Source organism: Myxocyprinus asiaticus, chromosome 1, assembly GCF_019703515.2.
Source record: "Myxocyprinus asiaticus isolate MX2 ecotype Aquarium Trade chromosome 1, UBuf_Myxa_2, whole genome shotgun sequence".
NCBI classification, from domain to species: domain Eukaryota; kingdom Metazoa; phylum Chordata; class Actinopteri; order Cypriniformes; family Catostomidae; genus Myxocyprinus; species Myxocyprinus asiaticus.
This window is the reverse complement of record NC_059344.1, coordinates 18,629,187-18,643,105: the sequence shown is the minus strand read 5'-3', so window position 1 is coordinate 18,643,105 and position 13,919 is coordinate 18,629,187. Positions and strand designations below refer to the sequence as shown.

The 13,919-nt window shown below is 44.0% G+C and overlaps 1 protein-coding gene across 1 annotated transcript in view; it reads right to left on the bottom strand.

The window, feature by feature from the left end:
- Positions 1 to 8,405: 8,405 nt before the first annotated feature.
- The window catches only part of LOC127446820 (ephrin-B3-like), a 108,983-nt gene continuing 103,469 nt past the window's right edge, over positions 8,406 to 13,919 (bottom strand). The window contains exon 5 of the mRNA XM_051708074.1: positions 8,406 to 12,436. Coding sequence (XP_051564034.1) covers positions 12,015 to 12,436 — 422 coding nt within the window. The 3' untranslated portion in view covers positions 8,406 to 12,014. The remainder of the gene's footprint in view (positions 12,437 to 13,919) is intronic.

The following is a 13,919-nucleotide window of genomic DNA, read 5'->3' as shown; positions in this document are numbered from 1 at the left end:
GTGTACCAGAGTGGGCAGTGGGAGGATTCTTGAGAGGCGAACAGGTCTACCTGTGCCTGTCTGAATCGACTCCAGATTAGCTGGACCACCTGAGGGTGGAGTCTCCATTCTCCCCTGAGGGTAACCTGCCATGACAGCGCGTCCGCTGCTGCGACTTGAGGTGCTGCTGCCTCCAGAGGAGGAGACGGCAGGCGAGTTGTGACATACATCGGGAGCGCAGACCGCCTTGACGGTTGACATATGCTACCATTGCCGTGTTTTCTGTCCGAACTAACACGTGCTTGCCCTGGATCAACAGCCGGAACCTCCGCAGGGCGAGCAGAATTGCCAGCAACTCGAGACAGTTGATGTGCCAACGCAGCCGCGGGCCTGTCCATAAGCCGGCGGCTGCATGCCCATTGCAAACAGCACCCCAGCCCATCTTGGAGGCATCTGTCGTGACCACGATGTGCCTGGAGACCTGCTCTAGGGGAACGCCTGCCCGTAGAAACGCGAGGTCGGTCCAAGGGCTGAAGAGGCGGTGACAGATCGGCGTGATGACCACGCGATGTGTCCCGCGGCGCCATGCCATCTCGGGACTCGAGTCTGAAGCCAGTGCTGAAGCGGTCTCATATGCATCAACTCGAGCAGGGTGGCCACCGCTGAGGATGCCATATGCCCCAGGAGCCTCTGAAAGAGTTTCAGTGGAACCGTTGTTTTCTGTTTGAACGCCTTCAAACAGGTCAGCACCGACTGTGCGCGCTCGTTCGTGAGGCTCGCTGTCAACGAGACTGAGTCCAACTCCAAACCGAGAAAAGAGATGCTCTGAACCGGGAGGAGCTTGCTATTTTCCTCTTTTCTCTTGACCTGAAGCCCTAGTCGGCTGAGGTGCGAGAGCACCAGGTCCCTGTGTGCACACAACATATCCCGAGAGTGAGCTAGGATTAGCCAGTCGTCAAGATAGTTGAGAATGCGAATGCCCACCTCCCTTAACGGGGCAAGAGCTGCCTCTGCGACCTTCGTGAAGACACGAGGGGACAAGGACAGACCGTAAGGGAGGACCTTGTACTGATACGCCCGACTCTCGAATGAAAACCGCAGGAAGGGTCTGTGTCGAGGTAGAATCGAGACGCGGAAGTATGCGTCCTTCAGGTCTACCGCTGCGAACCAATCTTGATGCCGGACGCTCGCCAGAATGCGTTTTTGTGTCAGCATCTTGAACGGGAGTCTGTGTAAAGCCCGGTTCAGTACTCGCAGGTTCAAGATTTTTCGGTACAATGAATTTGGGGCTGTAAAACCCCTTCTTCATCTCGGCCGGAGGGACAGGTTCTATCGCATCCTTCACCGAGGTGAAGTGGATGCCACTGAACCTGGGCGGATGCCTGGTGAACTGAATAGCGTAGCCGAGTTGGATGGTCCGTATCAGTCATCGCGACGGATTGGAAAGTGCAAGCCACGCATCCAAGCTCTGAGCGAGGGGGTCCAAAGGGACAATCTCGTCGGACGTACCGGCAGGTGGGGCTTCACGGCGGGGCGGAGCCCGAGGTGCCACACCATGTTGTGGCCGTGCTGAGTCCAGGGACATCAAAGCACTTACCTAGCTCCTTGTGACCACCCCCGGAACAGCCTGGAGTGGGGGAGGAAAAGGCCTGTCCTTGTGACCCGTTGAGACTGTCACATCAGGGGCAGATTTGTGCCACAGCTGGGTGCGCAGGGGCGGGGAGACCGCCGCTGGAGCGCCCACCCTGCAAGGATGAAAAGGTGGACGGTGGTCGTGATGACGGCTGTGCACACCGGTTATGTGACCCAGGGAACGAGGAAACCGCTCTTTTGCTGAACTGTTGGGTACCGCAGCCACTTGGGCGAAATTAAATGAAAAAGCAACATAAGATTCTCCTCCCGGCCCTCCACCGGGGGATGGAGTGGTCTGTTTACCAGCTCCAAGGTGGGTTTCGTCGTCCCTGGGTCGCCCATCTCAGGGGCGCTTCAAAGCCTTCTGTGGGTTCTTGGCGGCTGGCCGTGAGAAGGGTGGTGTCTTCTTCTTGCGGTGGGCTCCACGCCGGGGCCAGGCCAAAGGGGCGGGCTGTGGCGGAGCCAGTGCAGTCACCGCAGGGGGACACCCTTGGTGATGAGCAGGCGGGGTGTGGGATCTTGAGCCACGCCGGGGCAGGATGTGCCGGATAGCCTCCATCAGCTGCTTCACCGTCGAGAACTGCTGGGCAAAGTTCTCGACGGTGTCGCCGAATAGGCCAACCTGGGAGATGGGGCAGCAAGGAACCGTGCCTTGTCGACCTCACCCATCTCGACCAGGTTGAGCCAAAGGTGGCGCTCCTGGTCCACTAAGGTGGACATCGCCCGCCTGAGAGACCGCACCATGACCTTCGTCGCCTAGACTACCCTTGTGCAGTTCTTTTAGCGCCTTGGCTTGGTGGACCTGCAGGAGAGCCATGGCGTGCAGGGCGGAGGTGGCTTGTCCAGCGGCACTATAGGCTTTGGCCGTCAGGGACAACGTGAACCTACAGGCCTTGGATGGGAGCTTTGGGTGTCCGCGCCAGGTGGTGGTGCTCTGCGGGCATAGGTGCACCGTGAACGCCTTATCCATTGGGGGAATCGCCAAATAGCCCCTGGCCACCCCGCCATCGAGGGTAGTGAGGGTGGGGGAGCTGAAAGATCGGGACCGGGCAGTAAAAGGTGCCTCCCATGATTTTGTCAGCTCCTCGTGCACTTCCGGGAAGAAAGGGACTGGAGCGGGGTGTGGCTGCTTTGAGCAGCGCCGCGAGCCCAGGAACCAATCATCGAGCCACGAGGGTTCAGGGGAGAGCAGAGGGTTCCGCTCTAGCCCGACGCTCGCGGACACCCGTGAAAGCATGTCCATCATTTCCGCATCAGCCTGTGACTGGGCAACCGTCCCCAAGGGGGGGAGCCCAGCTGAGGCTTCTGCGTCTGACTGGACGAACCCGCTCTCCGATACTGCGCTCGAGAACTCTGAACAAGAGGTCGAACTTACCGTGAGATGAGCCGGCAGACTCATCCGGAAGCCCGATCGGGGCAGACGAGTGTGGTGGGGAATGGGAGGTTTCTTATGAAAGCAAGCTGTGACCGCAACGTTGCCATGGTCATATTCTCGCAGTGAGTACATGATCCATCCACGAATGCTGTCTCCATGTGGGTCGTGCCCAGAAATGAAAGACAGCAATCATGACCGTCCGAAGTTGAAAGGTAACGACCGCAACCAGGAATAACACACAAACGGAAAGACATCTTTAAAAAGATGCGTCTTTAAAAAGACATTCCATGTGTGCCGCTCTTTTAGAGAAATATACTCTTTTAGAAAAATATACTCTCTTTTTTCTGCCGAAGTGCCCAGGGGTGTTCTCTGCAGTGCACCAGTGCAGAGGAGGGAGAATGCACCATCAGATCCAGCAGAGGTGAATGAACAGTAGAATTCAGCTCAATGAGCATGACCGTTCAGCTCCGAAGAGAAAATCTGAATGAGTGGTTGCATACCAGCTCCTTTTATACCCGTATGTCCGGGGGAGTGGCATGCAAATACCACTCGCCAATTTTCATTGGCCTTTTATCAAAGACCAGAGGTGTCTCGGGCTCCCAAGAGTGACCCCTAGTGTCACTACATCGACACAACGTCGAGTGAGTGACAGATAGGGAACTACACATTTTAACGCTTGTAATGCATACCCACATACATTTACACACATATTCCAACACCATTAGCTTGCACGGTAGCTCACTTCATTGAGTGTTGGACTTTGAACTCGAAGACTGTGGTTCGCACCCAGTCAAGAATGCAAACTGGTACAATAGATGAAAGTGTCAAAGAAGCAACACGAAATGGCATGGTTACTTCAGAAAATTTATTTTTCATGCATTTGCTTTTAAAATGCTATTGGTTAGGTTTAGGCATTGGTTAAGGGTAAGGATGTCTGTCCAACTCTCAGTTCCTTTTTGAACAAATGGTTACGTTTAGGCTAAAGTTTTAGGTTAGGGAAGTACGTTTGACTCATCCTCCATCTAAAATGAATAGGTTTATAAACAAATACGATAGCTATGTCTCAAATGAGGCACTATACATTCTATGTTCTATGCAATCGGCCATCTAGTGTGAATCTTCAAAGTGTACTATCGTCTCAAATAGAACACTAATGTATTTTTTAAACACAGAAACATTTGATATTTTTCAGCTGATGGACATGCCGTTTTAAACACACACAATGTGTTGCCACTAGCTTTAGTGCGTTAGCAAACCTCAGTTCAACACTAATATCTCAAATAATGTACAAATTCACACAGTGCAGGGTGATGGCAAAGCATTCAACTTACATTTGTAGGTTGCAGTCTTCACATAAGTTTTGCTAGTTTTCACCATTAATTACAGTTTTGGCAGAAAAGCATCATGGCCAGGTAATCCCGTCCCTTCTACTGCTTAGGCAAGCCACGAGCACTAATAACATGAAGTGTCCAACATTCTACACTCTGTAGAATGAAGTACGGAAGAAGTACATCATCCGGGTACTTGTAGTACTCTTCTTTTTGTTGCATTTTCAATATGAACACATTACTCATACTCTGCAGAAGTACGCGATTTGGGGCACAGCCTAAGGGATTTTTGCTTGTTTTATCATCTAAAAAGTATAAATCGTAACTCTGATTGCTTTGAAAAGGGAGGTGTCATTCATGTCCATAGCACAAACAGCGTGGGACAAGTCACGTGTGAAAGTCTAATGCAAACCCTTAAACCTAAGTATGAGCAAAACCTAGCGCCATAAAAAACAACAAATGAAAGATGAAAGAAACTAGATTTATTGTGTGTGAGTGATGGGTGACATCATGGGACCACCTTGCAATTTTCTGTGAGAATATCCGAGGGCAAAATATTCTCCATAACTCACGGCAATGTTTCCGGATGCTATCATATAGATCTGAGGGCTTGTGTGATTATGTGGTTTGTGTGTAAAGTGGTAGCAAGAACATGAGACTTTGTGGTTTTATGAACTGTCTTGGATATCATTGTGTCATGTTAATAAATGAATCATCTGAAATGAACACCCTGATTCCTGTCGGCTAAAAAAACTCAAATGTACACTCTCTCCCTTCCTTCCTTCCATCTCTCTCTCTCTCTCTCTCTCTCGTTCTATTGCTTTATCAGCGTCATTTTTACCAGCCCAGCTGTACTTGTCATCAGGCCCATTATTAACTGTAGCAGTTTGTTTTTCCCCCTCCTAGAACATTAAGAATGCATGACTTGAGTGAGAGAACGAGATAGGGAGGAGAACATGTCGAAAGAAGGAGAAGAAAGGGATTCAGATGAAGTAGAGAGAGAGAGAGAGAGAGAGAGAGAGAGAGAAAGAGAGAGAGAGAATGCCCCTGAAAGAGACCAGAGCCACGGAGACTGAAGGAGAGATTAACGAAGTGGGTTCCTGGTGATGACTTAACGACCCGTCTTTTCATCAGTCGCTTCCAGTCAGTGCTTGTAGGCAGAGACAGCGAGAGACACTTGACTTTCAGCCCTCACCTCTCCTAACCTCAGTCTTTAGATAGAAACACAGAGGAGGTGGCCTGTACTTCATTCTTCCTTTCCTGTTGCTCTCTATCGCTCCCCTCATACATTTTTGTGCATTTGATATGCAGATGGCTGACCAGCTTTTCAAACAGCTAAATAGCAGGAGACTAGGAAACGATATCTCGCTCTCTCTGACCTTCAGGAGGGTCCCCATAGCAACGCGGTCTTAAGGCTCCCATGGTGTTATTCAAGTCAAGCACGCCGGTCTTCAGGATTTTTAGCCTTGCCGCCAAAATCTGTTCAAATCTGATTATGGAGGATTATCTCCTAATTGATTTCACTCCAGGCCAAGTTTAAGTTTTTTCTTTTTTAATAACAGCAGAAACTGTGTTCTACTTCACAGAAAAGCACAGCTGGTGTCATAGAGGACGAAAGCAGTATGTGTATTCATGTTTCTAGGTGGGTAAGAAAGACTACAAGCATACAGTGGTCACAAAACCTATTTGGACACTTAGGCCAACTTTAAAAAATATATAAATTTAATTGCATTGATAACAAAATATCAAGTCAAGTGGCTTCTGCAAATGATGCCAGCTCTTTTCTCAGAATAACTGACTCTTTCAGAACTAACCATTTTTGCAATTACTTTTAACCATATGATCCCTAAGTCATTTTTGGTGGATGTTTGAAGTCAGTTCCCCTCAAGTTTACACAGGTGTCCTAGCAGAGTAACCAAATAGGCCTATATGTTCCACCAAAATCCCTTTCAAGACAAGTCGGTCCACTTGGTCGCCATCTTGGAAATGCTCCGGGGCAGCTATTTACTATGGATACACGTCCAACACCTATCTACTTGAATGGGGAAAGACAAAAATCTCCAAAACAGCTGGTGAAGATACGATCAGTGTTGGGTGTAATGCATTACTAAGTAATTAATTACTGTAATTAAATGACTTTTTCCATTGAAAAAAGTAAAGTAAGGGATTACTCTTAATTTTTAAGTAATTTAATTAGTTACTTCTGATGTAATTGCGTTAAATACTGTATAGACTATAGAACAATTCTGTGTAAAACAATAGTGAATTTAAAATTGATATTTAACGTCTAATGTTAAAATATGTTTTCTAATTTAATGCTGCCCCTTAAATTCTTTGTCCAGTTCATGAATAATTTGTTTGATTTTATATGATTTATTTGAAAGAATTAAAAGTTCTAAGGCGTATACACATTCTCGAGTTGGCGATGCCTGTATCTAAAAGGTGATTGGCTCTTTCATCTGAAAGGCAAGACTTTCTTTTCTACATCCGCCATATTGGCTGTTCCAATAGTCTCTTGAAATAGTCTTGGCTATTCGAAGACTTCACCATCCACTCAAACACAACAGTCATTTGGAATTCACTTTTTAAGTCATTTTTATTGGAAATTCTGTTTGAAGCAGTATTACATCATGACTATCATGATTGTTCTCCCATCAAAGTGCCCTTAGGAGGCTTATTTATCCCATTTGGAATGCAGTTTGACAACCAGAAAGTGCCCAAATATCTATTTTTATCTTATCTTTATTTTGAATAGTGTTCCTATTAATTTACAATTAGGTTTTCATTTAAAACCTTACTTTGTGAAATATTTTGCTCGAAAAGTGTGCTTGTGCCAGATATCTGGCTTGTGCCAGACATTGGTCTCTCAGCAAAAATGCCCCCAATATTTAAAACGTGAAGGCACAAATACCCCTTATCACATAAAATATTAATTGATGTTGATTTCATCTCTCAATCTTGTGCATTTGTTTTAATGAATTGATTAAATTGACATATTTGACATAAACTGAGGTCCCTCAGTTTGTTATATTAGGTTAGAAAAAATGCCCTCATAGAGTAAAAATAAAAATAAAAAAATCCAAATTATGCCCCTTAATCTAAAAGTTAATTTCTGACACTGGCTTGTGCTATTTTCTTTAAATTAAATGCCACTTGGTTTCATCTTTTGCTATCTAATGCAGTCAAATTAATACGTTTTTATGTGTTGTTGAAGTCTCCAAATACATTTTGGGCCCGTTGTATATGGCCGTGTGTGTGTGTGTGTGTGTGTGTGTGTGGGCAGGCTTAAGTGGTTTACGAGGACTTTTTTTTTTTTTTGGTTACAAACTGGTAATTACAAGGGTATTATGCTATAAATGTGGTTTATGAGGACATTTCTGGTGTCCCCATAATTCAAATCGCTTAAAAAACATAATAAAAGATGTTTTATTGAAAATGTAAAAATGCAGAACGTTTTTTGTGAGGGTTAGGTTTAGAGGTAGGGTTAGGGTTAGGGGATAGAATCTATAGTTCATACAGTATAAAAATCATTATGTCTATGGAGAGTCCTCATAATGATAGCTGCACCAACATGTGTTTGTGTGTGTGTGTGTGTGAGTGTTCAGGCATATATTTTTATGCATTAGCTTATGTGGGTATTTTCATATGGTAGTTATAAATCTCTGTCATCATCAATATTCATTATTGGACTACAAGCACATTCTGAGAAAAATTATTACATAGTAAAGATAACCACATAACCCATTGAGGATATTTATAAATTGAATTTAGTTTCTTTGCTTCTGTTTCCTTCCACTATCCTTGTACACCTATATCATGGCTCACCCATGAGAGGACTGTGGTGCATAAAAACGCTCCCTGGGCACTAATAAGGTCTTTGCCTCTGTATAACCTGTAGCTATATATGGCAAAGTCATGGGGACAATCAGGTCCAGATTTTGTGTGTTGCCAGAAGGAAATGGTTGCTTTGGCAACTGAAGGGTATTTTGGAAAAATACGGTAGGATCTAAAGGAAATCAATAAAATAATTAAGGAGATACAGTATGAAATAAATAACACGAGTTGCAGGTATTTCTGCACGTTTAAAGAACACATTCATATTCATTGCCTCAAAAGTTTCATTTAGAGAAGATGAAAAACCGGTGAGGAGTGAGTTATCGTTGAGTCGAAGGAAAAATAAAGAAATATAACAAAAGCTTCTTTTATCACATTCGGTTACATTTTCAGTGAATGTTCACATAATTCTATGCACACAAACACAAGCATACATCTACTAAAGAGCACTTGCAAGATCAAAGAATGCAGCTTAAACATTTTCTTGTATGTTTTTTAATCAACATTTCTTCAAAGGAATGTATTAGTTTAATCCTTTTAAAAGGCATGTATGCAGGAGGGAAATCAAGAGAGCGTGAAGGGGTAAGATGGAGGAATGGACACGGAAAAGAAAACATCGTACACAAACATGGTGTTTTACAAACGTCTGAACACATCACTGGAGAGGAATGGAGCTCTTTAAAATGGCCGCCACCCGCTGGCTATTGGCACAGAGAAACACGTACACACACTGAAGCGTTCTCTAAAAATATACACACTTTGTGGTTCGTCCCCTGCTTTTGTCTGCGTACAGAATACTGGTCCCAGCGTTCTTGGAGAAAGCAAGTGCACAAAGAATTGCTCAATGGAAAAGACAGAAGATTAACCTTTCTGAGGCCAGATGTTCGATAAACAAGACCCAAAAAAGGGATGATGGTGGGCAGAGAGTGTTTGTGTCTCCTCATGCGTCCGCTGTGATGTTGCTGTTTCGTCCAGCACCTGTTGTGTCATCGTCATCGTCTGTCATTGAACGATGTCCACGGCTTCTCGGTCGTGTGTTTTGGACATACCCACAAACACGCATACACCAGCATGTCCATGTGCACAGGGTCAGAGACATGGCTTACATAGATTGTTCTAGTATCTTTAACATAATTTGGAAAAAAACAAAACTGAATGCTTAAATATGTATGAAACAGCCCACAAATACAACAGTGCTGAACAAATGTAACACCTCCACAATTTAGGCAACTTGATATTGAAGTAACAAAATCCATACTGTGTAAGAGATAACATCAATGTGACAGGAAAGCAATATTTTTTTTTCTTTTTCTTTTTTCTCACAGTTTTGATGCAGCAGAGGGACAAAAAATGAAAGAAAAAAAACTTTTCAAAAGACAGTTTTTCTAGGCAGATTGGACACAGATTGTTCAGTCTCAGCAAACACATCTGCAAAGTAAGACTACCAACATATTTGGGTATGAATGGCTTGTTTTTCTTTGCATGTGTATGCAGTGTATTTCATAGCTACAAACACACACTGTGGCAATGGCAGTGTAAGAGAACACTCCTAAGGCCAGAAATGTACTTTATGCAAGTACGGAAATGCAGACGAAAATGTCTGGCCGATGCAAATGTGCAGTTCCATTGTACATACAGTACATAACATGCGTTCTGTGGCGGTAATAAAATGAATGCGTTATTATTTGAGTAGCTATTTGCTAACTGTTGCTCAACCACATAAATTGACCTGAAAGACACAACCAACCATAGAAGAAGGTATTTACCATATACTAATGCTTGCTATAGTGCCCCTTGTGGCCACACTGAGATTGCAATGCGTACAGAATCACGTTCAGAAACATTTCAGCTTGAAGTGTTTGCGCTCATGTTCTTGCATAGAGTGTGTTTCGTGCTTAAGAGAGATTGGCACTAACACACACACAGTTAGTTACAGAGCTTCATGATTGTTTTTATGTAAGAGAGAGAGAGAGATATATTAGATGCGAAAGAGTGATGCTAATCAGACTCTATTTGTTGAGGTAACTAGCATATATGGCCAATCAGAATGGCTTTTGACTGTGTATTCAATCTGTGCGTGTGAGTGTCTCTTTATAAGAGCTTTTTATGTGTGCCACAGCTCTATGCATTGAGTCTTTCTCCGAGTGTGTGTGAGCGTGTGTGTGTGAGCGTCTGCATTATATTGAGACGTGTTCAGAGACACGCAAGAATTTGAAATGAGTCTTGAAATATTTCCACTTCACTTCGTGTGAACAAAAAAGGGCACTGTGTGTCTGTAAGAGAGTAATTCTGTGTGTCCATCTATCCTGTTGTCCATCTGAGAGAATGAGTTCCTTTCTTCCCCTCATCAGTCTGTCTCTCTACCTCAAAACGCCGCCATGCTCACATCTGCCTCCTCCACCGTTTCAGACAAGCTCTTCCAGGAGTTTATTAAAAACCTTTCCTATCTCTCTCCATACCGCTCTCCTTCACTTCACTCGCTCTATTCTCCTTCAAACCTCTTTCCTTTTCTCCCCCCACCTCCTCCCCTATATTTTTCTTTTAATGTGCAATTCTTTCATAGTCTTTCTAGAAGTTTCCTTGCTTCACAGGTGGAGTAGGCATTCTTTTCTTTTTATTTCACCCCCTCAAATTCTTCCCTCCTTTCAGTTTTTCCCCCTTTTGTTAAAAAAAAAACGCCTTTAAAAATAATAATAAAAAAACTCTCTCAGATTGTTCTACCTCAACACGTTCACAAACGAGGTCTAGCTTCAAAACTACATCAGAGTACAAGGAGCTATAAAAATATATGTGTAAAGCGGAGGAGACTCCTGGGAAAGAGGGAAATGTGGGGAAAACAACCAAACAAACTCAGTTTCTGCAACAGAATGAAAGTATTAAATTAATTTACAACTCAAAAGGGGAAGAAACAAGGTCAGCATGTCGTAAAAAAATGATTAAAAAAATTAGGCCTAGCAAAGGTATTGTAAATTTACATGAAGAAAAAAAAAATCTAAAAATTACTTTACTGAATATTCATATTTAATTATTATCTGTGTTGAAAGCGATAAAAAAAACTTTTTTTTTAATGTTCGCTCATATTTTGTGTTTTGGTTTTGAAACAGTCTAACACACTCATGTTCTCGCTAACACTGTACTCACACACACACTCATTCGCACTCATTCAAACACTCAATTTTTACTGAAGCACACCGGTCGCAACAATGTGCGACAGCAGTGTCGGAATATTTATCCTACACACTCACAAAATACACACGTTATTAAAATATACAAGATTCTCCACGCCACTAAAACACCACCAATCAAACACATGGGTCCTAGATCACGTGACTGCAGCCCTGTGCGACGATTGGCTGAATCAATGGCCCCTCCCCTCGACAGAGGAGTAGTAACACAAACTAGACTGCTATTTGTGAGTAAATGTAGCATTCGTAGTCCAAGTTCACACGAAGTTGAGTTTTATTTGTATTTTTGTTGGTTTATATTGCAAGTATATCAGAAAAGACAAAGTTTCGATGCTTGTGCTCCAGAATGTCCCCAATAAAACAAGGAGTTTTCATGTTTTTTCAGTTGGTTGAATCATTCCAGGAGGTCTTCTCTAGCTTTACGAACACATCCCTGTGGGACGAAGGGGGGGGGGGGGTGTTGGGCGGTTGCAAGGATTGATAACACACACATATACACACACCCGACCCCAAACTATCTGCGTATCGGAGAAATGTGTGTGAAGGTAAAATAATCTGATCTACGAAGGACTCCGAATGCCGCAGTCACGTGGAGGACTGCGGGGGGCGAGTCTAGGAGCGGGATTTAGGTAGTCATTAAGGTTGGTGTGGTCTTGTTGTCGTTAAGGTCGTCTACGGTTCTCATACTTTGTAGTAGATGTTGGCGGGGCTCTGAGGGGGCATCTCCTGTACGATGTAGACCGGATGCCCGTAGTCCCCGCTGACTTTCTCGTAGTGCGGGCAGTAGGCGGAGTCAGAAGTCCGCAGCGGGATGATGATGTCGCTAGGTTCCGAGCCGTTGTTGTTGCCGCCTCCTCCGCCCCCGCCACAGCCTCGTTTGGGCGAGGTCAGGGAGGAGAGGGAAAGGGGAGGGTGGTGCGATTCAGAATGTTTGGCATGTCGTCGTCGGTAACACACCACGCAGATCACGGCAGTGACGAGAAGGAGAAAGGCAGAACCTCCGGCTGCACCCGCGATAACCGCGATGTTGGAGGGAGGAAGGGGGCCATTTTCTCCACCCGATCCTCTAGGGGGAATTTTGGGATGTGTGTTGTTTCCAGCACCTGCAAAACAGAGAGAGAATTTGATAGTCCACATAAAAAAATAAATAAAATAAAAATCAACATTTGTAAAACAGCAATGAGACTTTAAAATTGTCCCTCAATATATAAGTAAAGGGGTGTAATTTTTTGCAATGATAATATACTTTCACTCTTTCAAATTAATATGCAGAGACACTTATAAGTAAGCCACTCGTAGGATGATTTCACTGAAAGAGTAAACAATTCCTTTTACTGTCACTTTCAAAACCAGCCATCCATCCATTCATCCATCCATCCAAGTTCTTTCTGTCTATCTGTCTGTCTGTCTGACTGTTGGGTCTGTGAAATCTTTAAACTTCAAGCTTCTGAAACTATCTTTAATCTTTCAGACAAGGCTTTTTCGAGCCAACATCAATTTGTCTTGACAAATGTTACCTATCTAGTTATATTAGCAATTCTGTTTGCTGACAATAGTGGCCCAGAAATTGCACAGATATTGCGCAGAAAGGAAATCCACTTTACTTCTACACTCTTTACTCTTGACCCAGCTTAGCAGTTTTCTGAGGGTCAGTGCAGTTCATTAGGAAAACTTTTCCAAGTCTTTCTAGATTGCATTTGGTTATGACACCCATTAGTGAGATGTCCACCTTTAACATGTTCCTGTATTGGAATGTGGACTCCAAAGAAGTGTCCTTTGACACTTACATTAGTATTAGTCTGATGTAGCGGGTTCATTAGCGTTGCCACATCCTGCCCTTTAGCATTGCCTTTCTCCGACTAGCTCACCATCTGATGGGCTACTGTAGTTAATAACTTTAACCAATCAAATGGAACAAATGAAACCGGGCCAGTCATCTAAGTATTTGATTGGCTTGTTCATGTCCTTAACACATCGAACTGAACCAATTAGAGTCTTGCCGTCAACACTAAAACTGTCTGAAATTGAATAAAGTTGGATGACGTTGCAGAGAAGTGGACTTTTGTCTAAACTCACTGACCAGTGGCTCAGATCACACTGAGTCAAGGTGGATTGGGTTTCCGCAAACATGCACATTTTGGCACACGTGTAAAACACACACGGAGTTAGTCTGCGGTCAGCCACATGAGTGGACACTGTGGTCTGGAAAAAGAGATGTGAACCACGATCATCAAACCGTAGAGTAGAAAAATAAATAGCAAGAGATAGAAAAAGGTGAGATGAGGCAATGGTCAGTGTTTGGACACAGAGTTATGGCTTGTTCACACCAAGAACAAAACAAACAAAAAAGTTAAACCAATGGCAGACAAAGTGTCTGCTTGCATTACAGTTTTTCTCAATTGCTTTGGCTCAATTCTCGAAAGTTCAAATCTCTGAACAATTAGTTTCTTCTTCACACCAGATTTGAATTCCTTATTCATTTAAGCAAATTGCACGTGTTTTGGCACGTGTGCAAAAGAGCAAGTATAATTGTCTAAAATTTGCACAATAACTAAATGCACATGGCTTGCTGATCAAAACTGATGA